General features: G+C 56.6%; 1 protein-coding gene across 5 annotated transcripts in view; it reads left to right on the top strand.

Moving 5' to 3' along the window:
• LOC147115087 (collagen alpha-1(XV) chain-like) overlaps positions 1 to 27,457 on the top strand; it is a 483,626-nt gene that overhangs the window by 281,146 nt on the left and 175,023 nt on the right. For all 5 annotated transcript variants that reach the window (XM_085993355.1, XM_085993353.1, XM_085993354.1 and 2 more), the window contains one exon: positions 3,737 to 3,763. In XM_085993355.1, the coding sequence (XP_085849481.1) occupies positions 3,737 to 3,763 (27 nt within the window). The remainder of the gene's footprint in view (positions 1 to 3,736; positions 3,764 to 27,457) is intronic.

The following is a 27,457-nucleotide window of genomic DNA, read 5'->3' as shown; positions in this document are numbered from 1 at the left end:
GTTAACAGGTAGTTAACAGACAGAAAAAAGGATTAGTGCCATTTTACCTTCACAGGTGAAGGCTTCCCGAACTCGGAGAACCCCGCTGAGTTGGAGGAGATGTGGAGGAGGTCTGCAGCGGTCAGAGGCACATGGAAGTAAGGTGTAGAGGTGAGTAGTGGGTGCAAGTGTGGAGTGGTAAGTATGCAAGATGAGTGGTAAGTTTAAAAAAGTGTTCATTTACCTTGTTTTCTTCATACAGCTTTTAGTCGCGGTGGATCGGGAGAGCTGACATCCTGCTTGTCAATTTCACCGACTGGCTGTTGGAACCTCCGTTCCAATAGCCATGTGAAATTTACAAATTTGAAAGGTTTGATGAGTCCTCAACACAAGGACTTATCAAACTAAAGAGAATGTCAGTGTTTGACAGCTTCACAGAGCTGTCAAACGCTGGCATTTCTTCTTTCAAGAAGTCTTGACAGATAGCACATCTGACGTTGACGTGATCTGTCAGTGACTTCCTCCCTAATTGGCCTGCTGAGCCCGCTGGGCGGGCATAACAAGCTCAATCAGGGGAAAATCCCTCTGGTTGGTCAGGCGAGGATGGAGGTGGGACATTGACACGACAAGCAGCAGTCCCGCCTCCAACTCGCCTCCATTCACAAAATCTAGCCCGAAGCATTTGTTTAATTTCTCTGCCATTTCCTTATTCCCCATTATAATTTCTCTTGTCTCAGCCTGTAAGGGACCCACATTTACTTTCGCTAATCTTTTCCTTTTTACATACCTATAGAAGCTTTAACAGTCTGTTTTGATGTCTCTCACTAGTTTACTCTCATATTCTATTTTCCCTTTCTTTATCAATTTCTTGGTCCTCCTTTGCTGAATTCTGAAATCCTCCCAATCCTCAGGCTCACTACTCTTTTTGGCAACATTATAAGCCTTTTCCTTTAATCTAATACTATCTTCAATTTCTCTTATTAGCCATGGTTGGACCATTTTTCCCGTGGTGTTTTTATTCCTTAAGGGAATGTATATTTGTTGCGAATTATGAATTATTTCTTTAAATGTTTGCCATTGCTTTTCTACTGTCATATCTTTTAATCTAGTTTCCCAACCTACCTTAGTCAACTCGCCTCTGATACCTAAGTAGTTTGCTTTGTTCAGGTTTAGGACCCTAGTTTCAGACTTAACTAAATCGAAGGGTCATCGACCTGAAACGTTAACTCTGTTTCTCTCTCCACAGATTCTGCCTGACCTGCTGAGTATTTCCAGCATTTTCTGTTTTTATTATAGCCAATTCCCTCGTAGGTTCCTTGACATACTGATCTAGAAAACTATCTTGAATGCATTCCATGAACTCTTCCTCAGCACTATTTCTGCAAATTTCATTTGCCCAGTCTATATGAAAGTTAAAGTCCCCATGATTACTGTAATACCCTTGTTACATTCATCTCTAATTTCCTGATTTATACTCTGCCTGACACTACAACCACTGTTAGGGGGCCTATAGACTACTCCCACTTGTGTTTTCTGCCCCTTGTTGTTTCTTAGCTCCACCCAAACTGATTCTACATTGGCCCAGAAACTCGGGTCGGAGGCTTCCCGCGGGTGCAAGCCTCCGAGCTGCACTTACCTTGCGCCGGCCGTTGAGCTGTGAGCCCCCGTGGAATTGCGATCCTGGGCCTCCTCCAACTGCCGGCGCACAGTGCTTGCGTATCCCAGGGGCGCAGTTAGTTCGATGCGTCCCCTGGGATCACGTGGGCCATGGAGAGCCAATGGTAGTAGGGAATGCTTCATTCATAAGTTTGACAGGAAGGGCTGTCAAATCTATAAATACTATAAGCCCTAAAACATCACTAAAACCTCAAATAATTTTTTTTTTTAATCACATTTTTAAAATACTCTATAAATTACATGAAATAACTATTTTAAACAATAATTTACATTTTTGAAAAAATTAATTACATTTTCTAACGGGGCTAAAAATAAACTTACCTTTCATTAAAGTATTTAAAAATAATAAACCTGTGAAAAAAATGTTTTAATTTTAATTAATTCACCACTTACCTTGTTAAAAGCAGGCCTTGCGACTGCTTTTTACATGTCTAACTTCTGGAGACTTACCTTCCCGGAGAAACCTGGGAAAAAAACGTAAGTTCGATGCGCACGCGCTGCCTCTCCTGCGCTGCCTCTCCCATGCATGCATTCCACCTCTTAACCCCTTCTTTCAGGGGAACAGAAGTGCCTTTTTCCCGCGCATGTGCAGTGCATGCACGAAACCGGCACTTCCATTGGGCTTACGGGTGAGTACCCCGTGTGTACTCACCCGTGGAGACCCGAATTCCTGGGCCATTATGTTTTTCCAAGCCAAGATCCTTTCTCTCTACTGTCTTTATTTCCTCCTTTATTATCAGGGCTACCCCTCCTCCTTTTCCATTCTGCCTGTCTCTTCTAAAAGTCAAATATCCTGGAATATTTAGTTCCCAACCTTGGTCACTCTGCAAACACATCTCTGTAATGGCTATTAAATCAATCCCATTTATTTCTATCTGCGCTATTAATTCATCTATTTTGTTGTGAATGCTTCGTGCATTCAGATATAGTACCTTTAGCTTTAACTTTTTTTCGATTTTCACTGATGTCACTAATGCCCTACTACCTTTATTAATCTTACTGTCTCTTCCTGACCCACTCTGCTTACCTTTACCCAGATTACTACTCTGCTCTACAGCCTTGACATTTCTCTTACTGCTTCTGAATTTACCCATTTCCAGAATCCTCCCATCCCCCTTCATTAGTTTAAAGCCCTATCTACCGCCCTAGTTATTCGATTCGCCAGGACACTGGTCCCAGACCGGTTTAAGTGGAGCCCGTCCCCACGGAACAGCTCCCTCTTTCCCCAGTACTGGATCCTCACCCTCCCACTCCAAGTTTTTCACCAGTCATGAGGAGACATCCTTTACCCAGGCACCGGGCCGGCAACACAACGTTCGGAACTCCCGGTCGCAGCTGCAGAGAACAGTATCTATCCTTCTGACTATACAGTCCCCTACTACTACCACATTCATTTTCACTCCCCCACCCCCGTCCGAGGGTCTCCCTGTACGAGGGTTGATGTAAGAAAAAGGAGTCTTACCATCAAGTAACTTTAAAGTAAGCTTTAAGTAACTTATAAACACACTATATACACAAGAGAGGTCTTTACCATGCCTCTGGTAGAAGCCTCTTACAATACTGAACAGTCCAGTATTTATACCAGTCCAACAGGAAGTGACATATGACAGGAAGTGAGGTATGTACACAGTTCATAGTTCATAGTTCACAGTTCACAGGAAGTGATGACATAACTTCCCGGAAGTTATTATTATTATCACAAGGGTCTTCCTGTACAAGGGTCTCCTGTACGAGGGCCTCCCTGTACGAAGGTCTCCCTGTACGAGGGTCTCCCTGCCTATTTTCATGCCAGGTTTTTACAGTTGGGACCCTTCCACTGACGATTGTTACAGGTAATGTAGGTCATATTTAAACCTATTACTCTTTACTCTAGAATATAGACACGGGTGATCTTGTTCATCCCCATACATACACATGATGATGGTTTCCCCCAGACAGAGACACACATACCTCATTAAAGTGCATTATTGAATAAAAACCTAAACGTGTGATAGTTTGAAATGCAGATGTTATGTTGTGTATACACTAGTTGATCTGATGGGATTTTACAGCTGACAAGAATTGTTTTCTTCTTGTTTAGGGTGAAAAGGGTGATCCAGGAAGTAAGGTACGTAGATGTAAAATACCATATTTTAAAATGAAGTAAATATGAAACTGTCAAACTTATGGTGCATACTGCCAGCAATCGAGGCTCCACCCTGGGAGTGCGATTTGTAAAATCAGCCCAATAATATCTATGGCACTCTTGTTATATGGTGCATCATGAAACAGAGTGAGGGTCTGAAGCATAAACAGTTTAAAGAGACAACTGATATAAAAACAGAAAATGCTGGAAATACTCAGCAGGTCAGGCAGCACATGTGGAGCGAGAAACAGAGTTAATGTTTCAGGTCGATGACCGTTCGTCAGAACTGGAAGATGTTAAGAGATGAACAGCTTTTAAGCCAGGGAATAGCGGGGCGGTGGGGGGTAGGAAAAGAACAAAGGCCTGTGATAGGGAGGAGGGTAGGAGTGATTAAATGACAAAAGTGATGATGGTGCAAGGCAAAAGATGGTGGTAATTGGATAAATATAGAAACAAAAAATGGAGCTGGAGGAGGTGTAAATGGTTGCAGCAGAATAGCAGAGGGGTGGGGGTGGGGGTGGGGGAGAAGCATGGAAAGTCTGGCAAAGAGGAGGAGGCTCCCATCGCCCCGAATGTGGCGGAAGAAAGGCAGGTGGACCCCAGGATGTGCAGACCACCCCAGCGGCCATGTACCAATAGGGGATCCCCACCCCAAGACCCAGCCCAGACCTCCTCCACTCCCAGTGGCTCTGGTGCCGGCATCCGCCATTACCAGCACCTGCTGTCTGAGAGAAAATGGGAGGTTAAAAAAGTTGTTAAACTCAATGTTAAGGCCGGAACAACAACAACAAGAACTTTTATTTATATAGCGCCTTTAACATAGTGATACATCCCAAGGCGCTGCACAGGAGTATTGTAAGACAAAAAATTTGACACCGAGCCATATAAGGAGAAATTAGGGCAGGTGACCGAAAGCTTGGTCAAAGAGGTAGGTTTTAAGGAGCGTCTTAAAGGAGGAAAGAGAGGCAGAGAGGCGGAGAGGTTTAATCAGGGAATTACAGAGCTTAGGGCCTCGGCAACAGAAGGCACGGCCACCAAAGGTTGAGCGATTATAATCAGGGATGCTCAAGAGGGCAGAATGAGAGGAGCGCAGATATCTCGGGGCATTGTGGTGCTGGAGGAGATTACAGAGATAGGGAGGGGCGAGAACAAGGAGGGATTTGAAAACAAGGATGAGAATTTTGAAATCGAGGCGTTGCTTAACTGGGAGTCAATGTAGGTCAGCGAGCACAGGGGTGATGGGTGAACAGGATTTGGTGCGAGTTAGGACACAGGCAGCTGAGTTTTGGATGACCTCAAGTTTACGTAGTGTGGAATGTGGGAGGCCAGCCAGGAGTGCGTTGGAGTCTAGAGGTAACAAAGGCATGGATGAGGGTTTCAGCAGCAGATGAGCTGAGGCAAGGGCGGAGACGGGCGATGTTACAGGGGTGGAAATAGGCGATCTTAGTTCTGCCACGGATATGTGGTCAGAAGCTCATTTCAAGGTCAAATATGACACAAACATTGTGAACAGTGTGGTTCAGCCTCAGACAGATGTTAGGGAGAGGGATGGAGTCAGGGCTAGCGAACGGAGCTTGTGGCGGGGACCAAAAACAATGGCTTCGGTCTTCCCGATATTTAATTGGAGAAAATTTTGGCTCATCCAGAACACTGGATGTTGGATGAGTTCAGGGCTCAGTGTGCGGTGAGTTCCAGTCTGGGAGTGTGGGGTGAGTTCAGGGCTCAGTTTGGGGTGAGTTCGGGGCTCAGTGTGCGGTGAGTTTAGGGTTCGGAGTGTGCGGCGAGTTCAGGGCTGGGAGTGTGGGGTGAGTTCAGGGCTCGGAGTGTGGGGTGAGTTCAGGGCTCGGAGTGTGGGGTGAGTTCAGGGCTCGGAGTGTGGGGTGAGTTCAGGGCTGGAGTGTGGGGTGTGTTCAGGGCTCGGAGTGTGGGGTGAGTTCGGGGCTCGGAGTGTGGGGTGAATTCAGAGCTGGGAGTGTGAGATGAGTTCAGGGCTGGGAATGTGTGGTGAGTTAGGGGCTGGGTGTGTGGGGTGAGTTCAGGGCTGGGAGTGTGGGGTGAGTTCGGGGCTCAGAGTGTGGGGTGAGTTCAGGGCTCGGAGTGTGGGGTGAGTTCAGGGCTGGGAATGTGGGGTGAGTTCAGCGCTCGGAGTGTGGGGTGAGTTCGGGGCTGGGAGTGTGGGGTGAGTTTGGGGCTGGGAGTGTGGGGTGAGTTCGGGGCTGGGAGTGTGGGGTAAGTTCGGGGCTGGGAGTGTGGGGTGAGTTCGGGGCTGGGTGTTTGGGGTGAGTTCAGGGCTCGGAGAGTGGGGTGAGTTCGGGGCTCGGAGTGTGGGGTGAGTTCGGGGCTCGGAGTGTGGGGTGAGTTCAGGGCTGGGAGTGTGGGGTGAGTTCGGGGTCAGTGTGAGGTGAGTTCAGGTCTGGGAGTGTGGGGTGAGTTCAGGGTTCGGAGTGTGGGGTGAGTTCAGGGCTCGGAGTGTGGGGTGAGTTCGGGACTCGGAGTGTGCGGTGAGTTCAAGGCTGGGAGTGTGGGGTGAGATCGGGGCTCAGTGTGAGGTGAGGTTGGGGTTGGGAGTTTGTGGGGTGAGCTCAGGGATCGGTGTGTGGTGTGAGTTCGGGGCTCGGAGTGTGCGGTGAGTTCAAGGCTGGGAGTGTGGGGTGAGTTCAGGGCTCGGAGTGTGGGGTGAGTTCAGGGCTGGAGTGTGGGGTGTGTTCAGGGCTCGGAGTGTGGGGTGAGTTCGGGGCTCGGAGTGTGGGGTGAATTCAGAGCTGGGAGTGTGAGATGAGTTCAGGGCTGGGAATGTGTGGTGAGTTAGGGGCTGGGTGTGTGGGGTGAGTTCAGGGCTGGGAGTGTGGGGTGAGTTCAGGGCTGGGAGTGTGGGGTGAGTTCGGGGCTCAGAGTGTGGGGTGAGTTCAGGGCTCGGAGTGTGGGGTGAGTTCAGGGCTGGGAATGTGGGGTGAGTTCAGCGCTCGGAGTGTGGGGTGAGTTCGGGGCTGGGAGTGTGGGGTGAGTTTGGGGCTGGGAGTGTGGGGTGAGTTCGGGGCTGGGAGTGTGGGGTAAGTTCGGGGCTGGGAGTGTGGGGTGAGTTCGGGGCTGGGTGTTTGGGGTGAGTTCAGGGCTCGGAGTGTGGGGTGAGTTCGGGGCTCGGAGTGTGGGGTGAGTTCGGGGCTCGGAGTGTGGGGTAAGTTCGGGGCTCGGAGTGTGGGGTGAGTTTGGGGTCAGTTTGGGGTGAGTTCAGGTCTGGGAGTGTGGGGTGAGTTCAGGGTTCGGAGTGTGGGGTGAGTTCAGGGCTCGGAGTGTGGGGTGAGTTCGGGACTCGGAGTGTGCGGTGAGTTCAAGGCTGGGAGTGTGGGGTGAGATCGGGGCTCAGTGTGAGGTGAGGTTGGGGTTGGGAGTATGTGGGGTGAGCTCAGGGATCGGTGTGTGGTGTGAGTTCGGGGCTCGGAGTGTGCGGTGAGTTCAAGGCTGGGAGTGTGGGGTGAGTTCAGGGCTCGGAGTGTGGGATGAGTTCAGGGCTGGGAGTGTGGGGTGAGTTCGGGGCTGGGAGTGTGAGGTGAGTTCGGGGCTGAGTGTTGGTTGAGTTCAGGGCTCAGTGTGGGGTGAGTTTGGGGTCAGTGTGGGGTGAGTTCAGGGCTCGGAGTGTGGGGTGAGTTCAGGGCTTGGAGTGTGGGGTGAGTTCGGGGCTCAGTGTGGGGTGAGTTCGGGGCTCAGAGTGTGGGGTGCGTTCGGGGCTGGGTGTGTGGGGTGAGTTCGGGGCTGGGAGTGTGGGGTAAGTTCGGGGCTGGGAGTGGGGTGAGTTCGGGGCTGGGAGTGTGGGGTGAGTTCAGGGCTCGGAGTGTGGGGTGAGTTCGGGGCTCGAAGTGTGGGGTGAGTTCGGGGCTGGGAGTGTGGGGTGCGTTCAGGTCTGGGAGTGTGGAGTAAGTTCAGGGCTCGGAGTGTGGGGTGAGTTCGGTGCTCAGTGTGGGGTGATTTCAGGGCTCAGAGTGTGGGGTGAGTTCATGGCTCGGCGTGTGGGGTGAGTTCAGGTCTCGGAGTGTGGGCTGAGTTCAGGGCTCGGAGTGTGGGGTGAGTTCGGGGCTCGGAGTGTGCGGTGAGTTCAAGGCTGGGAGTGTGGGGTATGATCGGGGCTCAGTGTGAGGTGAGGTTGGGGTTGGGAGTTTGTGGGATGAGTTCAGGGCTGGGAGTGTGAGGTGAGTTCAGGGCTGGGAGTGTGTGGTGAGTTCGTGGCTGGGAGTGTGGGGTGAGTTCAGGGCTGGAATCACAGAATCACAGAATCACAGAAACCTCACAGTACAGATAGAGGCCATTTCAGCCCATCGAGCCTGCACCGACACATATCCCACCCTATCCCCGTAACCCCACGTACTTAATCCCCCGAACACTAAGGGTCAATTTTTATCATAGCCAATCAACCTAACCCCGCACATCTTTGGAAGTGTGGGGTGAGTTCGGGGCTCAGAGTGTGGGGTGAGTTCAGGGCTCGGAGTGTGGTGTGAGTTCAGGGCTGGGAGTGTGGGGTGAGTTCGGGGCTGGGAGTGTGGGGTGAGTTCGGGGCTGGGAGTGTGGGGTGAGTTTGGGGCTGGGAGTGTGGGGTGAGTTCGGGGCTGGGAGTGTGGGGTAAGTTCGGGGCTGGGAGTGTGGGGTGAGTTCGGGGCTGGGTGTTTGGGGTGAGTTCAGGGCTCGGAGTGTGGGGTGAGTTCGGGGCTCGGAGTGTGGGGTGAGTTCGGGGCTCGGAGTGTGGGGTAATTTCGGGGCTGGGAGTGTGGGGTGAGTACGGGGTCAGTGTGGGGTGAGTTCTGGGCTCAGTGTGGGGTGAGTTCAGGTCTGGGAGTGTGGGGTGAGTTCAGGGCTCGGAGTGTGGGCTGAGTTCGGGGTCAGTGTGGGGTGAGTTCAGGTCTGGGAGTGTGGGGTGAGTTCAGAGTTCGGAGTGTGGGGTGCGTTCAGTGCTCGGAGTGTGGGGTGAGTTCCGGGCTCGGAGTGTGCGGTGAGTTCAAGGCTGGGAGTGTGGGGTGAGATCGGGGCTCAGTGTGAGGTGAGGTTGGGGTTGGGAGTTTGTGGGGTGAGCTCAGGGATCGGAGTGTGGTGTGAGTTCGGGGCTGGGAGTGTCGTGTGAGTTCGGGGCTGGGAGTGTGGGGAGAGTTCGGGGCTGGGAGTGTGGGGTGAGTTCGGGGTCAGTGTGGGGTGAGTTCGGGGTCAGTGTGGGGTGAGTTCAGGGCTCGGAGTGTGGGGTGAGTTCAGTGCTCGGAGTGTGGGGTGAGTTCGGGGCTGGGAGTGTGGGGTGAGTTCAGGGCTGGGAGTGAGGTGAGCTTGGGGCTGAGTGTTGGTTGAGTTCAGGGCTCAGTGTGGGGTCAGTTCGGGGTCAGTGTGGGTTGAGTTCAGGGCTCGGAGTGTGGGCTGAGTTCAGGGCTCGGAGTGTGGGGTGAGTTCGGTGCTCGGAGTGTGCGGTGAGTTCAAGGCTGGGAGTGTGGGGTGAGATCAGGGCTGGGAGTGTGGGGTGAGTTCAGGGCTCGGAGTGTGAGGTGAGTTCAGGGCTCAGTGTGGGGTGAGTTCGGGGTCAGTGTGGAGTGAGTTCAGGGCTGGGAGTGTGGGGTGTGTTCAGGGCTCGGAGTGTGGGGTGAGTTCGGGGCACAGATTGTGGGGTGAGTTCGGGGCTGGGAGTGTGGGGTGAGTTCAGGGCTCGGAGTGTGGGGTGAGTTCGGGGCTCAGTGTGGGGTGAGTTCACGGCTCTGAGTGTGGGGTGAGTTCAGCGCTCGGAGTGTGGGGTGAGTTCGGGGCTCAGAGTGTGGGGTGAATTCAGAGCTGGGAGTGTGAGGTGAGTTCAGGGCTGGGAGTGTGTGTTGAGTTAGGGGCTGGGTGTGTGGGGTGAGTTCAGGGCTGGGAGTGTGGGGTGAGTTCAGGGCTCGGAGTGTGGGGTGAGTTCAGGGCTGGGAATGTGGGGTGAGTTCAGCGCTCGGAGTGTGGGGTGAGTTCGGGGCTGGGAGTGTGGCGTGAGTTTGGAGCTGGGAATGTGGGGTGAGTTCGGGGCTGGGAGTGTGGTGTGAGTTCGGGGTCAGTGTGGGGTGAGTTCAGGGCTGGGAGTGTGGGGTGAGTTCGGGGTCAGTGTGGGGTGAGTTCAGGTCTGGGAGTGTGGGGTGAGTTCAGGGTTCGGAGTGTGGGGTGAGTTCAGGGCTCGGAGTGTGGGGTGAGTTCGGGACTTGGAGTGTGCGGTGAGTTCAAGGCTGGGAGTGTGGGGTGAGATCGCGGCTCAGTGTGAGGTGAGGTTGGGGTTGAGAGTTTGTGGGGTGAGCTCAGGGATTGGAGTGTGGTGTGAGTTCGGGGCTGGGAGTGTGGGGAGAGTTAGGGGCTGGGAGTGTGGGGTGAGTTTGGGGCTCAGTGTGGGGTGAGTTCAGGGCTGGGAGTGTGGGGTGAGTTCGGGGCTGGGAGTGTGAGGTGAGTTCGGGGCTGAGTGTTGGTTGAGTTCAGGGCTCAGTGTGGGGTGAGTTCGGTGTCAGTGTGGGGTGAGTTCAGGGCTCGGAGTGTGGGGTGAGTTCAGGGCTCGGAGTCTGGGGTGAGTTCGGGACTGAGAGTGTGAGGTGAGTTTGGGGCTGAGAGTTGGTTGAGTTCAGGGCTCAGTGTGGGGTCAGTTCGGGGTCAGTGTGGGATGAGTTCAGGGCTCGGAGTGTGAGGTGAGTTCGGGGCTGGGAGTGTGGGGTAAGTTTACGGCTCGGAGTGTGTGTTGAGTTCGGGGCTCAGTGTGGGGTGAGTTTGGGGTCAGTGTGGGGTGAGCTCAGGGCTCGCAGTGTGGGGTGAGTTCGGGGCTCGGAGTGTGGGGTGAGTTCGGGGCTCGGAGTGTGGGGTAAGTTCGGGGCTGGGAGTGTGGGGTGAGTTCGGAGTCAGTGTGGGGTGAGTTCGGGGCTCAGTGTGGGGTGAGTTCAGGTCTGGGAGTGTGGGGTGAGTTCAGGGCTCGGAGTGTGGGGTGAGTTCAGGGCTCGGAGTGTGGGCTGAGTTCGGGGTCAGTGTTGGGTGAGTTCAGGTCTGGGAGTGTGAATGAGTTCAGGGTTCGGAGTGTGGGGTGCGTTCAGTGCTCGGAGTGTGGGGTGAGTTCGGGGCTCAGTGTGAGGTGAGGTTGGGGTTGGGAGTTTGTGGGGTGAGCTCAGGGATCGGAGTGTGGTGTGAGTTCGGGGCTGGGAGTGTGTGGTGAGTTCGGGGCACGGAGTGTGGGGTGAGTTCGGGGCTGGGAGTGTGGGGTGAGTTCAGGGCTCGGAGTGTGGGGTGAGTTCGGGGCTCAGTGTGGGGTGAGTTCACGGCTCTGAGTGTGGGGTGAGTTCAGCGCTCGGAGTGTGGGGTAAGTTCGGGGCTCGGAGTGTGGGGTGAGTTCAGAGCTGGGAGTGTGAGGTGAGTTCAGGGCTGGGAGTGTGTGGTGAGTTCGGGGCTGGGAGTGTGGGGTGAGTTCCGGTCTGGGAGTGTGGGGTGAGTTCGGGGCTCAGAGTGTGGGGTGAGTTCAGGGCTCGGAGTGTGGGGTGAGTTCAGGGCTGGGAGTGTGGGGTGAGTTCAGCGCTCGGAGTGTGGGGTGAGTTCGGGGCTGGGAGTGTGGGGTAAGTTCGGGGCTGGGAGTGTGGGGTGAGTTCGGGGCTGGGTGTTTGGGGTGAGTTCAGGGCTCGGAGTGTGGGGTAGGTTCGGGGCTGGGAGTGTGGGGTGAGTTCGGGGTCAGTGTGGGGTGAGTTCGGGGCTCAGTGTGGGGTGAGTTCAGGTCTGCGAGTGTGGGGTGAGTTCAGGGCTCGGAGTGTGGGGTTAGTTCAGGGCTCGGAGTGTGGGCTGAGTTCGGGGTCAGTGTGGGGTGAGTTCAGGTCTGGGAGTGTGAATGAGTTCAGAATTCGGAGTGTGGGGTGCGTTCAGTGCTCGGAGTGTGGGCTGAGTTCGGGGCTCGGAGTGTGGTGTGAGTTCGGGGCTGGGAGTGTGGGGAGAGTTCGGGGCTGGTAGTGTGGGGTGAGTTTGGGGTCAGTGTGGGGTGAGTTCAGGGCTCGGAGTGTGGGGTGAGTTCGGGGCTCGGAGTGTGGGGTGAGTTCGGGGCTCGGAGTGTGGGGTAAGTTCGGGGCTGGGAGTGTGGGGTGAGTTCGGGGTCAGTGTGGGGTGAGTTCGGGGCTCAGTGTGGGGTGAGTTCAGGTCTGGGAGTGTGGGGTGAGTTCAGGGCTCGGAGTGTGGGGTGAGTTCAGGGCTGGGAGTGTGGGCTGAGTTCGGGGTCAGTGTGGGGTGAGTTCAGGTCTGGGAGTGTGAATGAGTTCAGGGTTCGGAGTGTGGGGTGCGTTCAGTGCTCGGAGTGTGGGGTGAGTTCGGGGCTCGGAGTGTGCGGTGAGTTCAAGGCTGGGAGTGTGGGGTGAGATTGGGGCTCAGTGTGAGGTGAGGTTGGGCTTCGGAGTTTGTGGGGTGAGTACAGGGCTCGGAGTGTGGGGTGAGTTCGGGGCTGGGAGTGTGGGGTGAGTTCAGGCCTGGGAGTGTGAGGTGAGTTCAGGGCTGAGTGTTGGTTGAGTTCAGGGCTCAGTGTGGGGTCAGTTCGGGGTCAGTGTGGGATGAGTTCAGGGCTCGGAGTGTGTGGTGAGTTCGGGGCTGGGAGTGTGGGGTAAGTTTACGGCTCGGAGTGTGTGTTGAGTTCAGGGCTCAGTGTGGGGTGAGTTTGGGGTCAATGTGAGGTGAGTTCAGGGCTCGGAGTGTGGGGTGAGTTCAGGGCTCGGAGTGTGGGGTGAGTTCGGGGCTCAGTGTGGGGTGAGTTCGGGGCTCGGAGTGTGGGGTGCGTTCAGAACTGGGAGTGTGGGGTGAGTTCGGGGCTGGGTGTGTGGGGTGAGTTCAGGGCTGGGAGTGTGGGGTAAGTTCGGGGCTGGGAGTGTGGGGTGAGTTCGGGGCTGGGAGTGTGGGGTAAGTTCAGGGCTCTGAGTGTGGGGTGAGTTCGGGGCTTGAAGTGTGGGGTGAGTTCGGGGCTGGGACTGTGGGGTGAGTTCAGGTCTGGGAGTGTGGGGTAAGTTCAGGGCTCGGAGTGTGGGGTGAGTTCGGTGCTCAGTGTGGGGTGATTTCAGGGCTCAGAGTGTGGGGTGAGTTCAGGGCTCGGAGTGTGGGGTGAGTTCAGGGCTCGGAGTGTGGGCTGTGTTCAGGGCTCGGAGTGTGGGGTGAGTTCGGGGCTCGGAGTGTGCGGTGAGTTCAAGGCTGGGAGTGTGGGGTATGATCGGGGCTCAGTGTGAGGTGAGGTTGGGGTTGGGAGTTTGTGGGGTGAGCTCAGGGCTCGGAGTGTGGGGTGAGTTCGGGGCTCGGAGTGTGCGGTGAGTTCAAGGCTGGGAGTGTGGTGTGAGTTCGGGGCTGGGAGTGTGGTGTGAGTTCAGGGCTCGGAGTGTGGGGTGAGTTCAGGGCTCAGTGTGGGGTGAGTTCGGGGTCAGTGTGGAGTGAGTTCAGGGCTGGGAGTGTGGGGTGAATTCAGGGCTCGGAGTGTGGGGTGAGTTCGGTGTCAGTGTGGAGTGAGTTCAGGGCTGGGAGTGTGGGGTAAGTTCGGGGCTCGGAGTGTGGGGTGAGTTCAGAGCTGGGAGTGTGAGGTGAGTTCAGGGCTGGGAGTGTGTGGTGAGTTCGGGGCTGGGCGTGTGGGGTGAGTTCAGAGCTGGGAGTGTGAGGTGAGTTCAGGGCTGGGAGTGTGTGGTGAGTTCATGGCTGGGAGTGTGGGGTGAGTTCGGGGCTGTGAGTGTGGGGTGTGCTCAGGGCTCAGTGTGGGGTGAGTTCGGGGTCAGTGTGGGGTGAGTTCAGGGCTCGGAGTGTGGGGTGAGTTCAGTGCTCGGAGTGTGGGGTGAGTTCGGGGCTGGGAGTGTGGGGTGAGTTCAGGGCTGGGAGTGTGAGGTGAGTTTGGGGCTGAGTGTTGGTTGAGTTCAGGGCTCAGTGTGGAGTCAGTTCGGGGTCAGTGTGGGGTGAGTTCAGGGCTCGGAGTGTGGGGTGAGTTCGGGGCTCAGTGTGGGGTGAGTTCGGGGCTCGGAGTGTGGGGTGAGTTCAGGGCTCGGAGTGTGGGCTGAGTTCCGGGCTCGGAGTGTGGGGTGAGTTCGGTGCTCGGAGTGTGCGGTGAGTTCAAGGCTGGGAGTGTGGGGTGAGATCAGGGCTGGCAGTGTGGGGTGAGTTCAGGGCTCGGAGTGTGAGGTGAGTTCAGGGCTCAGTGTGGGGTGAGTTCGGGGTCAGTGTGGAGTGAGTTCAGGGCTCGGAGTGTGGGGTGAGTTCAGGGCTGGAGTGTGGGATGTGTTCAGGGCTCGGAGTGTGGGGTGAGTTCGGTGCACAGAGTGTGGGGTGAGTTCGGGGCTGGGAGTGTGGTGTGAGTTCAGGGCTCGGAGTGTGGGGTGAGTTCGGGGCTCTGAGTGTGGGGTGAGTTCACGGCTCTGAGTGTGGGGTGAGTTCAGCGCTCGGAGTGTGGGATAAGATCGGGGCTCGGAGTGTGGGGTGAATTCAGAGCTGGGAGTGTGAGGTGAGTTCAGGGCTGGGAGTGTGTGGTGAGTTAGGGGCTGGGTGTGTGGCTTGAGTTCAGGGCTGGGAGTGTGGGGTGAGTTCAGGGCTCGGAGTGTGGGGTGAGTTCAGGGCTGGGAATGTGGGGTGAGTTCAGGGTCAGTGTGGGGTGAGTTCGGGGCTGGGAGTGTCAGGTGAGTTTGGGGCTGGGAGTGTGGGGTGAGTTCGGGGCTGGGAGTGTGGGGTAAGTTCGGGGCTGGGAGTGTGGGGTGAGTTCGGGGCTCGGAGTGTGGGGTAAGTTCGGGGCTGGGAGTGTGGGGTGAGTTCGGGGTCAGTGTGGGGTGAGTTCAGGGCTGGGAGTGTGGGGTGAGTTCGGGGTCAGTGTGAGGTGAGTTCAGGTCTGGGAGTGTGGGGTGAGTTCAGGGTTCGGAGTGTGGGGTGAGTTCAGGGCTCGGAGTGTGGGGTGAGTTCAAGGCTGGGAGTGTGGGGTGAGATCGGGGCTCAGTGTGAGGTGAGTTTGGGGTTGGGAGTTTGTGGGGTGAGCTCAGGGATCGGTGTGTGGTGTGAGTTCGGGGCTCGGAGTGTGCGGTGAGTTCGGGGCTGGGAATGTGAGGTGAGTTCGGGGCTGAGTGTTGGTTGAGTTCAGGGCTCAGTGTGGGGTGAGTTTGGGGTCAGTGTGGGGTGAGCTCAGGGCTCGGAGTGTGGGGTGAGTTCAGGGCTCGGAGTGTGGGGTGAGTTCCGGGCTGGGAGTGTGGGGTGAGTTCAGGCCTGGGAGTGTGAGGTGAGTTCGGGGCTGAGTGCTGGTTGAGTTCAGGGCTCAGTGTGGGGTGAGTTTGCGGTCAGTGTGGGGTGAGTTCAGGGCTCGGAGTGTGGGGTGAGCTCAGGGCTCGGAGTGTGGGCTGAGTTCGGGGTCAGTGTGGGGTGAGTTCAGGTCTGGGAGTGTGGGGTGAGTTCAGGTTTCGGAGTGTGGGGTGAGTTCAGGGCTCGGAGTGTGGGGTGAGTTCGGGACTCTGAGTGTGCGGTGAGTTCAAGGCTGGGAGTGTGGGGTGAGATCGGGGCTCAGTGTGAGGTGAGGTTGGGGTTGGGAGTTTGTGGGGTGAGCTCAGGGATCGGTGTGTGGTGTGAGTTCGGGGCTCGGAGTGTGCGGTGAGTTCAAGGCTGGGAGTGTGGTGTGAGTTCGGGGCTGGGAGTGTGTGGAGAGTTCGGGGCTGGGAGTGTGGGGTGAGTTCGGGGCTCAGTGTGGGGTGAGTTCAAGGCTGGGAGTGTGGTGTGAGTTCGGGGCTGGGAGTGTGTGGAGAGTTCGGGGCTGGGAGTGTGGGGTGAGTTCGGGGCTCAGTGTGGGGTGAGTTCAGGGCTGGGAGTGTGGGGTGAGTTCAGGGCTCGGAGTGTGGGATGAGTTCAGGGCTGGGAGTGTGGGGTGAGTTCGGAGCTGGGAGTGTGAGGTGAGTTCGGGGCTGAGTGTTGGTTGAGTTCAGGGCTCAGTGTGGGGTGAGTTCGGGGCTCAGTGTGGGGTGCGTTCGGGGCTGGGTGTGTGGGGTGAGTTCGGGGCTGGGAGTGTGGGGTAAGTTCGGGGCTGGGAGTGGGGTGAGTTCGGGGCTGGGAGTTTGGGGTGAGTTCAGGGCTCGGACTGTGGGGTGAGTTCGGGGCTCGAAGTGTGGGGTGAGTTCGGGGCTGGGAGTGTAGGGTGCGTTCAGGTCTGGGAGTGTGGGGTGAGTTCAGGGCTCGGAGTGTGGGGTGAGTTCAGGGCTCGGAGTGTGGGCTGAGTTCAGGGCTCGGAGTATGGGGTGAGTTCGGGGCTCGGAGTGTGCGGTGAGTTCAAGGCTGGGAGTGTGGGGCATGATCGGGGCTCAGTGTGAGGTGTGGTTGGGGTTGGGAGTTTCTGGGATGAGTTCGGGGCTGGGAGTGTGGGGTGAGTTCAGGCCTGGGAGTGTGAGGTGAGTTCAGGGCTGAGTGTTGGTTGAGTTCAGGGCTCAGTGTGGGGTCAGTTCGGGGTCAGTGTGGGATGAGTTCAGGGCTCGGAGTGTGAGGTGAGTTCGGGGCTGGGAGTGTGGGGTAAGTTTACGGCTCGGAGTGTGTGTTGAGTTCAGGGCTCAGTGTGGGGTGAGTTTGGGGTCAATGTGAGGTGAGTTCAGGGCTCGGAGTGTGGGGTGAGTTCAGGGCTCGGAGTGTGGGGTGAGTTCGGGGCTCAGTGTGGGGTGAGTTCGGGGCTCGGAGTGTGGGGTGCGTTCAGAACTGGGAGTGTGGGGTGAGTTCGGGGCTGGGTGTGTGGGGTGAGTTCAGGGCTGGGAGTGTGGGGTAAGTTCGGGGCTGGGAGTGTGGGGTGAGTTCGGGGCTGGGAGTGTGGGGTAAGTTCAGGGCTCTGAGTGTGGGGTGAGTTCGGGGCTTGAAGTGTGGGGTGAGTTCGGGGCTGGGACTGTGGGGTGAGTTCAGGTCTGGGAGTGTGGGGTAAGTTCAGGGCTCGGAGTGTGGGGTGAGTTCGGTGCTCAGTGTGGGGTGATTTCAGGGCTCAGAGTGTGGGGTGAGTTCAGGGCTCGGAGTGTGGGGTGAGTTCAGGGCTCGGAGTGTGGGCTGTGTTCAGGGCTCGGAGTGTGGGGTGAGTTCGGGGCTCGGAGTGTGCGGTGAGTTCAAGGCTGGGAGTGTGGGGTATGATCGGGGCTCAGTGTGAGGTGAGGTTGGGGTTGGGAGTTTGTGGGGTGAGCTCAGGGCTCGGAGTGTGGGGTGAGTTCGGGGCTCGGAGTGTGCGGTGAGTTCAAGGCTGGGAGTGTGGTGTGAGTTCGGGGCTGGGAGTGTGGTGTGAGTTCAGGGCTCGGAGTGTGGGGTGAGTTCAGGGCTCAGTGTGGGGTGAGTTCGGGGTCAGTGTGGAGTGAGTTCAGGGCTGGGAGTGTGGGGTGAATTCAGGGCTCGGAGTGTGGGGTGAGTTCGGTGTCAGTGTGGAGTGAGTTCAGGGCTGGGAGTGTGGGGTAAGTTCGGGGCTCGGAGTGTGGGGTGAGTTCAGAGCTGGGAGTGTGAGGTGAGTTCAGGGCTGGGAGTGTGTGGTGAGTTCGGGGCTGGGCGTGTGGGGTGAGTTCAGAGCTCGGAGTGTGAGGTGAGTTCAGGGCTCGGAGTGTGGGGTGAGTTCAGGGCTGGGAGTGTGTGGTGAGTTCGGGGCTGGGCGTGTGGGGTGAGTTCAGAGCTCGGAGTGTGGGGTGAGTTCAGAGCTGGGAGTGTGAGGTGAGTTCAGGGCTGGGAGTGTGTGGTGAGTTCGGGGCTGGGAGTGTGGGGTGAGTTCAGGGCTGGGAGTGTGAGGTGAGTTTGGGGCTGAGTGTTGGTTGAGTTCAGGGCTCAGTGTGGAGTCAGTTCGGGGTCAGTGTGGGGTGAGTTCAGGGCTCGGAGTGTGGGGTGAGTTCGGGGCTCAGTGTGGGGTGAGTTCGGGGCTCGGAGTGTGGGGTGAGTTCAGGGCTCGGAGTGTGGGCTGAGTTCCGGGCTCGGAGTGTGGGGTGAGTTCGGTGCTCGGAGTGTGCGGTGAGTTCAAGGCTGGGAGTGTGGGGTGAGATCAGGGCTGGCAGTGTGGGGTGAGTTCAGGGCTCGGAGTGTGAGGTGAGTTCAGGGCTCAGTGTGGGGTGAGTTCGGGGTCAGTGTGGAGTGAGTTCAGGGCTCGGAGTGTGGGGTGAGTTCAGGGCTGGAGTGTGGGATGTGTTCAGGGCTCGGAGTGTGGGGTGAGTTCGGTGCACAGAGTGTGGGGTGAGTTCGGGGCTGGGAGTGTGGTGTGAGTTCAGGGCTCGGAGTGTGGGGTGAGTTCGGGGCTCTGAGTGTGGGGTGAGTTCACGGCTCTGAGTGTGGGGTGAGTTCAGCGCTCGGAGTGTGGGATAAGATCGGGGCTCGGAGTGTGGGGTGAATTCAGAGCTGGGAGTGTGAGGTGAGTTCAGGGCTGGGAGTGTGTGGTGAGTTAGGGGCTGGGTGTGTGGCTTGATTTCAGGGCTGGGAGTGTGGGGTGAGTTCAGGGCTCGGAGTGTGGGGTGAGTTCAGGGCTGGGAATGTGGGGTGAGTTCAGGGTCAGTGTGGGGTGAGTTCGGGGCTGGGAGTGTCAGGTGAGTTTGGGGCTGGGAGTGTGGGGTGAGTTCGGGGCTGGGAGTGTGGGGTAAGTTCGGGGCTGGGAGTGTGGGGTGAGTTCGGGGCTCGGAGTGTGGGGTAAGTTCGGGGCTGGGAGTGTGGGGTGAGTTCGGGGTCAGTGTGGGGTGAGTTCAGGGCTGGGAGTGTGGGGTGAGTTCGGGGTCAGTGTGAGGTGAGTTCAGGTCTGGGAGTGTGGGGTGAGTTCAGGGTTCGGAGTGTGGGGTGAGTTCAGGGCTCGGAGTGTGGGGTGAGTTCAAGGCTGGGAGTGTGGGGTGAGATCGGGGCTCAGTGTGAGGTGAGTTTGGGGTTGGGAGTTTGTGGGGTGAGCTCAGGGATCGGTGTGTGGTGTGAGTTCGGGGCTCGGAGTGTGCGGTGAGTTCGGGGCTGGGAATGTGAGGTGAGTTCGGGGCTGAGTGTTGGTTGAGTTCAGGGCTCAGTGTGGGGTGAGTTTGGGGTCAGTGTGGGGTGAGCTCAGGGCTCGGAGTGTGGGGTGAGTTCAGGGCTCGGAGTGTGGGGTGAGTTCCGGGCTGGGAGTGTGGGGTGAGTTCAGGCCTGGGAGTGTGAGGTGAGTTCGGGGCTGAGTGCTGGTTGAGTTCAGGGCTCAGTGTGGGGTGAGTTTGCGGTCAGTGTGGGGTGAGTTCAGGGCTCGGAGTGTGGGGTAAGCTCAGGGCTCGGAGTGTGGGCTGAGTTCGGGGTCAGTGTGGGGTGAGTTCAGGTCTGGGAGTGTGGGGTGAGTTCAGGTTTCGGAGTGTGGGGTGAGTTCAGGGCTCGGAGTGTGGGGTGAGTTCGGGACTCTGAGTGTGCGGTGAGTTCAAGGCTGGGAGTGTGGTGTGAGTTCGGGGCTGGGAGTGTGTGGAGAGTTCGGGGCTGGGAGTGTGGGGTGAGTTCGGGGCTCAGTGTGGGGTGAGTTCAAGGCTGGGAGTGTGGTGTGAGTTCGGGGCTGGGAGTGTGTGGAGAGTTCGGGGCTGGGAGTGTGGGGTGAGTTCGGGGCTCAGTGTGGGGTGAGTTCAGGGCTGGGAGTGTGGGGTGAGTTCAGGGCTCGGAGTGTGGGATGAGTTCAGGGCTGGGAGTGTGGGGTGAGTTCGGAGCTGGGAGTGTGAGGTGAGTTCGGGGCTGAGTGTTGGTTGAGTTCAGGGCTCAGTGTGGGGTGAGTTCGGGGCTCAGTGTGGGGTGCGTTCGGGGCTGGGTGTGTGGGGTGAGTTCGGGGCTGGGAGTGTGGGGTAAGTTCGGGGCTGGGAGTGGGGTGAGTTCGGGGCTGGGAGTTTGGGGTGAGTTCAGGGCTCGGACTGTGGGGTGAGTTCGGGGCTCGAAGTGTGGGGTGAGTTCGGGGCTGGGAGTGTAGGGTGCGTTCAGGTCTGGGAGTGTGGGGTGAGTTCAGGGCTCGGAGTGTGGGGTGAGTTCAGGGCTCGGAGTGTGGGCTGAGTTCAGGGCTCGGAGTATGGGGTGAGTTCGGGGCTCGGAGTGTGCGGTGAGTTCAAGGCTGGGAGTGTGGGGCATGATCGGGGCTCAGTGTGAGGTGTGGTTGGGGTTGGGAGTTTCTGGGATGAGTTCGGGGCTCGGAGTGTGGGGTGAGTTCGGGGCTCGGAGTGTGGGGTGAATTCAGGGCTCGGAGTGTGGGGTGAGTTCGGGGTCAGTGTGGAGTGAGTTCAGGGCTGGGAGTGTGGGGTAAGTTTGGGTCTCGAGTGTGGGGTGAGTTCAGAGCTGGGAGTGTGAGGTGAGTTCAGGGCTGGGAGTGTGAGGTGAGTTCAAGGCTGGGAGTGTGTGGTGAGTTCGTGGCTGGGAGTGTGGGGTGAGTTCAGGGCTGGAAGTGTGGGGTGAGTTCGGGGCTCAGAGTGTGGGGTGAGTTCAGTGCTTGGAGTGTGGTGTGAGTTCAGGGCTGGGAGTGTGGGGTGAGTTCAGCGCTCGGAGTGTGGGGTGAGTTCGGGGCTGGGAGTGTGGGGTGAGTTTGGGGCTGGGAGTGTGGGGTGAGTTCGGGGCTGGGACTGTGGGGTGAGTTCGAGGCTGCGTTTTTGGGGTGAGTTCAGGGCTCGGAGTGTGGGGTGATTTCGGGGTTCGGAGTGTGGGGTGAGTTCGGGGCTCGGTGTGTGGGGTAAGTTCGTGGCTGGGAGTGTGGGGTGAGTTCGGGGTCAGTGTGGGGTGAGTTCGGGGCTCAGTGTGGGGTGAGTTCAGGTCTGGGAGTGTGGGCTGAGTTCAGTGCTCGGAGTATGGGGTGAGTTCAGGGCTCGGAGTTGTGGTGTGAGTTCGGGGCTCGGAATGTGCGGTGAGTTCAAGGCTGGGAGTGTGGTGTGAGTTAGGGGCTGGGAGTGTGGGGTGAGTTCAGGGCGCGGAGTGTGGGGTGAGTTCAGGCTCAGTGTGGGGTGAGTTCGGGGTCAGTGTGGGGTGAGTTCAGGGCTGGGAGTGTGGGGTGAGTTCAGGGCTCGGAGTGTGGGGTGAGTTCAGGGCTCGGAGTGTGGCGTGAGTTCGGGGCTCAGTGTGGGGTGAGTTCAGCACTCGGAGTGTGGGGTGAGTTCAGGTCTCAGTGTGGAGTGAGTTCAGGGCTCGGAGTGTTAGGTGAGTTCGGGGATCAGTGTGGGGTGAGTTCAGGGCTGGGAGTGTGGGGTGAGTTCAGGGCTGGGATTGTGGGGTGAGTTCAGGGCTGGGAGTGTGGGGTGAGTTCAGTGCTGGGAGTGTGGGGTGAGTTCAGGGCTGGGAGTGTGGGGTGAGTTCAGGGCTGGGAATGTGGGGTGAGTTCAGGGCTGGGAGTGTGGGGTGAGTTCAGGGCTGGGAGTGTGGGGTGAGTTCAGGGCTGGGAGTGTGGGGTGAGCTCGGGGCTGGGAGTGTGGGGTGAGTTCAGGGCTCGGAGTGTGGGGTGAGTTCGGGGCTCGGAGTGTGGGGTGAGCTCGGGGCTGTACGTTTGTGGGGTGAGTTCAGGGCTCGGATTGTGGTGTTAGTTCGGGGCTCGGAGTGTGTGGTGAGTTCAGGGCTGGGAGTGTGGGGTGAGTTCGGTGCTCAGTGTGGGGTGAGTTTGGGGCTGGGAGTGTGGGGTGAGTTCAGGGCTGGGAGTGTGGGGTGAGTTCGGGGCTCAGTGTGAGGTGAGGTCAGGGCTGGGAGTGTGGGCTGAGTTCACGGCTCGGTGTGGGGTGAGTTCAGGGCTGGGAGTGGGGTGAGTTCAGGACTCGGAGTGTGCGGTGAGTTCAGGGCTCGGAGTGTGGGCTGAGTTCAAGGCTCAGTGTGGGGTGAGTTCAGGGCTCGGAGTGTGGGGTGAGTTCAGGGCTCGGAGTGTGGGGTGAGTTCGGGGCTGGGAGTGTCGGGTGAATTCAGGACTCGGAGTGTGGGGTGAGTTCGGGGCTGGGAGTGTAGGGTGAATTCGGGGCTGGGAGTGTGGTGTGAGTTTAGGGCTCGGAGTGTGGGGTTAGTTCAGGGCTGGGAGTGTGGGGTGAGTTCAGGGCTCAGAGTGTGGGGTGAGTTCAGAGCTGGGAGTGTGGGGTGAATTCGGGGCTCGGAGTGTGGGGTGAGTTCGGGGCTGGGAGTGTGGGGTGAGTTCAGGGCTCGGAATGTGGGGTGAGCTCGGGGCTGGGAGTGTGGGGTGAATTCGGGGCTCGGAGTGTGGGATGAGGTCAGGGCTCGGAGTGTGGGGTGAGTTCGGGGCTGGGAGTGTGGGGTGAGTTCAGTGCTCGGAGTGTGAGGTGAGTTCAGGGCTGGGAGTGTGGGGTGAGTTCAGGGCTCGGAGTGTGGGGTGAGTTCAGGGCTCGGAGTGTGAGGTGAGTTCAGAGCTCGCAGTGTGGGGTGAGTTCAGTGCTCGGAGTGTGGGTTGAGTTCAAGGCTCGGAGCGTGGGGTGAGTTCAGGGCTAGGAGTGTGGGGTGAGTTCAGGGCTCAGAGTGTGGGGTGAGTTCTGGGCTCGGAGTGTGGGTTGAGTTCTGGGCTGGGAGTGTGGGGTGAGTTCAGGGCTGGGAGTGTGGGGTGAGTTCTGGGCTGGGCGTGTGGGGTGAGTTCTGGGCTGGGAGTGTGGGGTGAGTTCCGGGCTCAGAGTGTGGGGTGAGTTCTGGGCTGGGAGTGTGGGGTGAGTTCAGGGCAGGGAGTGTGGGGTTAGTTCAGAGCTGGGAGTGTGGGGTTAGTTCAGGGAGAGGAGTGTGGTGAGTTCAGAGCTGGGAGTGTGGGGTTAGTTCAGGGAGAGGAGTGTGGTGAGTTCAGAGCTGGGAGTGTGGGGTTAGTTCAGGGAGAGGAGTGTGGTGAGTTCAGGGCTGGGAGTGTGGGGTGAGTTCAGGGCTGGGAGTGTGGGGTGAGTTCGGGGCTGGGAGTGTGGGGTGAGTTCGGGGCTGGGAGTGTGGGGTGCGTTCGGGGCTGGGAGTGTGGGGTGAGTTCAGGGCTGGGAGTGTGGTGTGAGTTCAGGGCTCGGAGTGTGGGGTGAGTTCAGGGCTCGGAGTGTGTGGTGAGTTCAGAGCTCGCAGTGTGGGGTGAGTTCAGTGCTCGGAGTGTGGGTTGAGTTCAGGGCTCGGAGTGTGGGGTGAGTTCAGGGCTAGGAGTGTGGGGTGAGTTCAGGGCTAGGAGTGTGGGGTGAGTTCAGGGCTGGGAGTGTGGGGTGAGTTCTGGGCTGGGAGTGTGGGGTGAGTTCAGGGCTGGGAGTGTGGGGTGAGTTCCGGGCTCAGAGTGTGGGGTGAGTTCTGGGCTGGGAGTGTGGGGTGAGTTCAGAGCTGGGAGTGTGGGGTTAGTTCAGGGAGAGGAGTGTGGTGAGTTCAGGGCTCGGAGTGTGGGGTGAGTTCAGGGCTGGGAGTGTGGGGTGAGTTCAGGGCTGGGAGTGTGGGGTGTGTTCCGGGCTGGGAGTGTGGGGTGAGTTTGGTACTCAGTGTTGGGTGAGTTCAGGGCTGGGAGTGTGGGTTGAGTTCAGAGCTGGGAGTGTGGGATTAGTTCAGGGAGAGGAGTGTGGTGAGTTCAGGGCTTGGAGTGTGGGCTGAGTTCAGGGCTGGGAGTGTGGGGTGAGTTTGGTGCTCAGTGTGGGGTGAGTTCAGGGCTGGGAGTGTGGGGTGAGTTCAGAGCTGGGAGTGTGGGATTAGTTCAGGGAGAGGAGTGTGGGGTGAGTTCAGGGCTTGGAGTGTGGGCTGAGTTCAGGGCTGGGAGTGTGGGGTGAGTTCAGGGCTGGGAGTGTGGGGTGAGTTCAGGGCTGGGAGTGTGGGGTGAGTTCAGGGCTGGGAGTGTGGGGTGAGTTCAGGGCTGGGAGTGTGGGGTGTGTTCAGGGCTGGGAGTGTGGGGTGAGTTTGGTGCTCAGTGTGGGGTGAGTTCAGGGCTGGGAGTGTGGGGTTAGTTCAGGGCTGGGAGTGTGGGTTGAGTTCAGAGCTGGGAGTGTGGGGTTAGTTCAGGGAGAGGAGTGTGGTGAGTTCAGGGCTCGGAGTGTGGGGTGAGTTCAGGGCTGGGAGTGTGGGGTGAGTTCAGGGCTGGGAGTGTGGGTTGAGTTCAGAGCTGGGAGTGTGGGGTGAGTTCAGGGCTGGGAGTGTGGGATGAGTTCAGGGAGAGGAAAGACACAGCACTGGTCTCTTCAGTAAAAGTGCCCTCGAGTGGAGCAGCCATGAGTTGACGGAGGTGGAGCGTCCAGTGCACATGGGCAGCAGCCCCCCACCAGCCAGCGATGAGTGGTGGATTTGGCGGGTTTTAGAAAAGTGGTTCAGGGAGCCAGAGCGGGAAAGAGCCGCAGAGAGACGTTGGGTCGGCTCCGAGACACAAAAGGGAAGCAGATCTGCACCAGACATTTGCAGCAGTCCCAGCTGCTTTATTGTTTTTCTATGCCGGGGTTCAGGGTCACAGCCCACTCCCAGGCCGCAGTAACCCTGATTCAGCCGAATGTGCAGCTCGAGCTTCAGCGGGCCGGATGCAGCCCATCACTCAGTTAGAGCCTCACTGGAACTATCTGGCGCCGAACACCTCGAGTCTCTTCGCCAGGAGCAAGCGGAAGCCAAGCGCCGGCAATGCAAGGAGCGCATGTCAACCCAAGCACCCCACCCACCCGCCCCTTCAACCACCGTCTGCCCCACCTGTGACAGAGACTGTAGGTCCCACATAGGACTCATCAGTCACCTGTGAACTCATTTTTAATGTGGAAGTAAGTCATCTTCGGTTCCAGAGGGACTGCCTAAGAGAAGAAGAAGAAGAAGCAGTATCTGGACAGAGCTGCCTTTAGTGGCAGCAAACGCTGTATTCCAGCAATTCAATATCTTGCAGTGTAGTAGAAGAATGGTACAGTAAGCGAGAATTCAGTAACAAAATCTTCCGATTAGGCACTTTCCAGCCTTCCGGACGCAATATCGAGTTCAACAACTTCAGATCATAACCTCAGCCCCTATCATATTTTTATATTTTTTATCCACACTTTTGGTTTGTGACTTTTCCTTTCCTCTCTCTCTCTCCGACATGGCAGCTGTCTCTCACTCTGCCAGCGCATGTCACACTTCATCTCGAGCCATTTCGTTACCTGTCCTATTACTATCTCGTCTCACCTTGAATATCTCTTAATGTCTCTTCTTTCATCCCCTCCCCCATTTCCCAGCCCCCAAACTGCCTTTTGTTTCATTTCCTGCCTTTTCTCTCAGTTCTGTAGAAGGGTTTCGACCCGAAACGTTGACTCTATTTCTCTCTCCATGGATGTTGCCTGGCCTGCTGAGTTTTTCCAGCATTTTCTGTTGTTATTTCGGATTTCCAGCATTCGCAGTAGTTTGCTATCGAGATCACTGACTTGTTCTGTTCGCACTCCATCAATCCTCCCCAGCCCACCACAGAAACTGAGCAAGCTCCATTGGTAGAAATAATGCCATTTGATGAATGAAAAGTAGTGTTGGTGAGGGTGTAAGAGTGGATTTCCCAATCTACGTTCATGGGGCGAGGACTCGGAAAATTTGCCCGGCAGCGTTAACGATAATCTGCAGTCAGGTACGGTGAAATCCTCTGCTTTAGTCGCACCCAGTATGAATTTAATGAGGGGGTTGATTCTCGTATTAGTTTTCCTTCACCCTCCACTGTCGGTGCTGCTGCAGAACAATGGAAGTGGGCCCAAGCAGGCTTCAGCTCGGACAGCCCTGCTCCAGTAACCTCTAAAGAATAAAACTGTACGGCCTGACATGAATGGTGTGTGCTTGCCTCCAGCCATGCCAGTGACTCCTGGTGGAAGTGTACGGACATCAGCTGAGGGCAGCACTGGGCTCAGCTGTGATGTTCCCCTGTGGTTGAACAAACTGTCAACGCTCATCGTTGAGGCTGTGCAGCTGCTGATTGGCAGTCGTGCAACTGTATCCCAGTAACGACTTCAGACGCTGGGTAGAGGGGAAAGATTTGATGGAGAAAATTGGTGAGAGGAAATAAAAAATCACAAGTAACAGACTGAGTTTTATTGAAGGAGGATAACTGGCTACAGAAAAATGGACAGCCTTGAGGCCTTAGAAAGGACAAACTTACATTTATATAGCGCTTTTCATAACCTCAAGACGTCCCAAAGTACTTTACAACCAATTAAGTACTTTTTGAAGTGTAGTCACTGTTGTAATGTAGGACATGCAGTAGCCAGTTTGTGCACAGCAAAGTCCCACAAACAGCAATGTGAATTGCCCAACATGAGATAATGAACAGCAGTATATTAACTGACAATGGTTGAGCGATAAATGTTGGCCAAGACACTGAGGAGAACTCCCCTGTTCTTCAAATAATGCCATAAGATCTTTTATGTCCACCTGAGAGGGCAAATGGGGCCTCGGTATAGCATCTCATCCAAAAGACGGCACCTCAAACAGTGCAGTACTGGACTGAAATGTCAGCCTAGATTATGTGCTCAAGTCTCTGGTGTGGGGCTTGAACTCACAACCTTTTGACTCCGAGTCGAGAGTACTACTACTGTTGGCCGACACCAACTGCCAACATCGGCTATCAGATATAAACAGTAACATTTAATATCCTCTTGCTGAGGGCTGACTGTATAATCCCAGCCTTTTGTTAAGTGCTTTACCTGTGATCCTGTCTCCATACTGAGAACTGATTAGGAGCTAGCTAAGCAGTGAATTTTAGGTTGCCCTGTGAGAATAACAGCTAACCTCAAAGCGGGCAGATGAGGACTCCCGGGTAACCTGCACATTAGGAAGCTATAAAGTTGATAAGCATCGTGTGAGCTTTGAGCAGAGAATCAGCACCATGCTGCACAGCAAATGTGAAAAACAGGGACGTGATTGAGAACAGATGCTTTTGGGGGAACTAAAGCTTTCTGCCCAAAATCTCTGTGCTAAATTTTAGTCTGGAAGCAACGGCTTTTATTGCTTGGGTTTGACCAAGGGCGGAAGTGAATTATCAGTTTCATGCACTGAGTGAGCAACAAGAGAGATTTCCCGCAAGCTCCCCATGAATGGGCGAAGGTCCAATTCCAAGATCTCTATCCTTTCCAGATGGCTAGAAAAGGATGACGCTCACAGGCAAATGGTTGTATATTTGTACCAACTTAGCCCCCATACCTTGATTTAAGCTGCTGCTGTTGGTGTTTTCCTTATTACTGGTACTGTCATACACCATGGTCCTTGGGTCCTTGGGTTTATTGGTGTGATCGTGCAGCCATATGTCCAGGTGCCTGCCTGTTTCAGGTGGAAGCATATTTGTAATTCTTTAATTAGGGGGCCTAGAGGGGTGTAGAAAGTGCTTGGGGTGAAATTAAAAAGGAAATTAGGAAAGCAAAGAGAGGGCATGAAAAAATATTGGCAAGTAAAATCAAGGAAAACCCAAAGATGTTTTATAAATACATAAAGAGCCAGAGGATAACTAAGGAAAGAGTAGGGCCTATTAGAGACCAAAAAGGTAACCTGTGTGTGGAGGCGGAAGACATGGGTATTGTAGTGTATGTGCCTTTAAGTCAGAACTACTTTTTACAGCTCCTGTATACTGTAGTACCGGCAGTGACCACACCGGTATATAAGCTTTGCGCATGCCTCTGTACCCCAGTCTAGAGATTACCCTCCTCCAGTAAAGACCTGTTATTTGTTAATGTACAGCATCCGTGTGATTATTGATCCACTGAACCACGGATCCAACAGTGGCGACGAGTGTCAATTCGAATCTACCTGCAACGTAAAAGAAAAAAGAAAAAAAAATAGGCGAGGCCAGGAACACGGGCGTCGACCACGAGCAACCGCCCAGCAGTCAGGCAGAAATCCAACTTC

The sequence above is a fragment of the Somniosus microcephalus genome, chromosome 7, assembly GCF_052327205.1.
Source record: "Somniosus microcephalus isolate GS21.2 chromosome 7, FLI_Smic_1.0, whole genome shotgun sequence".
NCBI lineage: Eukaryota > Metazoa > Chordata > Chondrichthyes > Squaliformes > Somniosidae > Somniosus > Somniosus microcephalus.
This window is presented reverse-complemented; position numbering and strand designations above follow the sequence as displayed.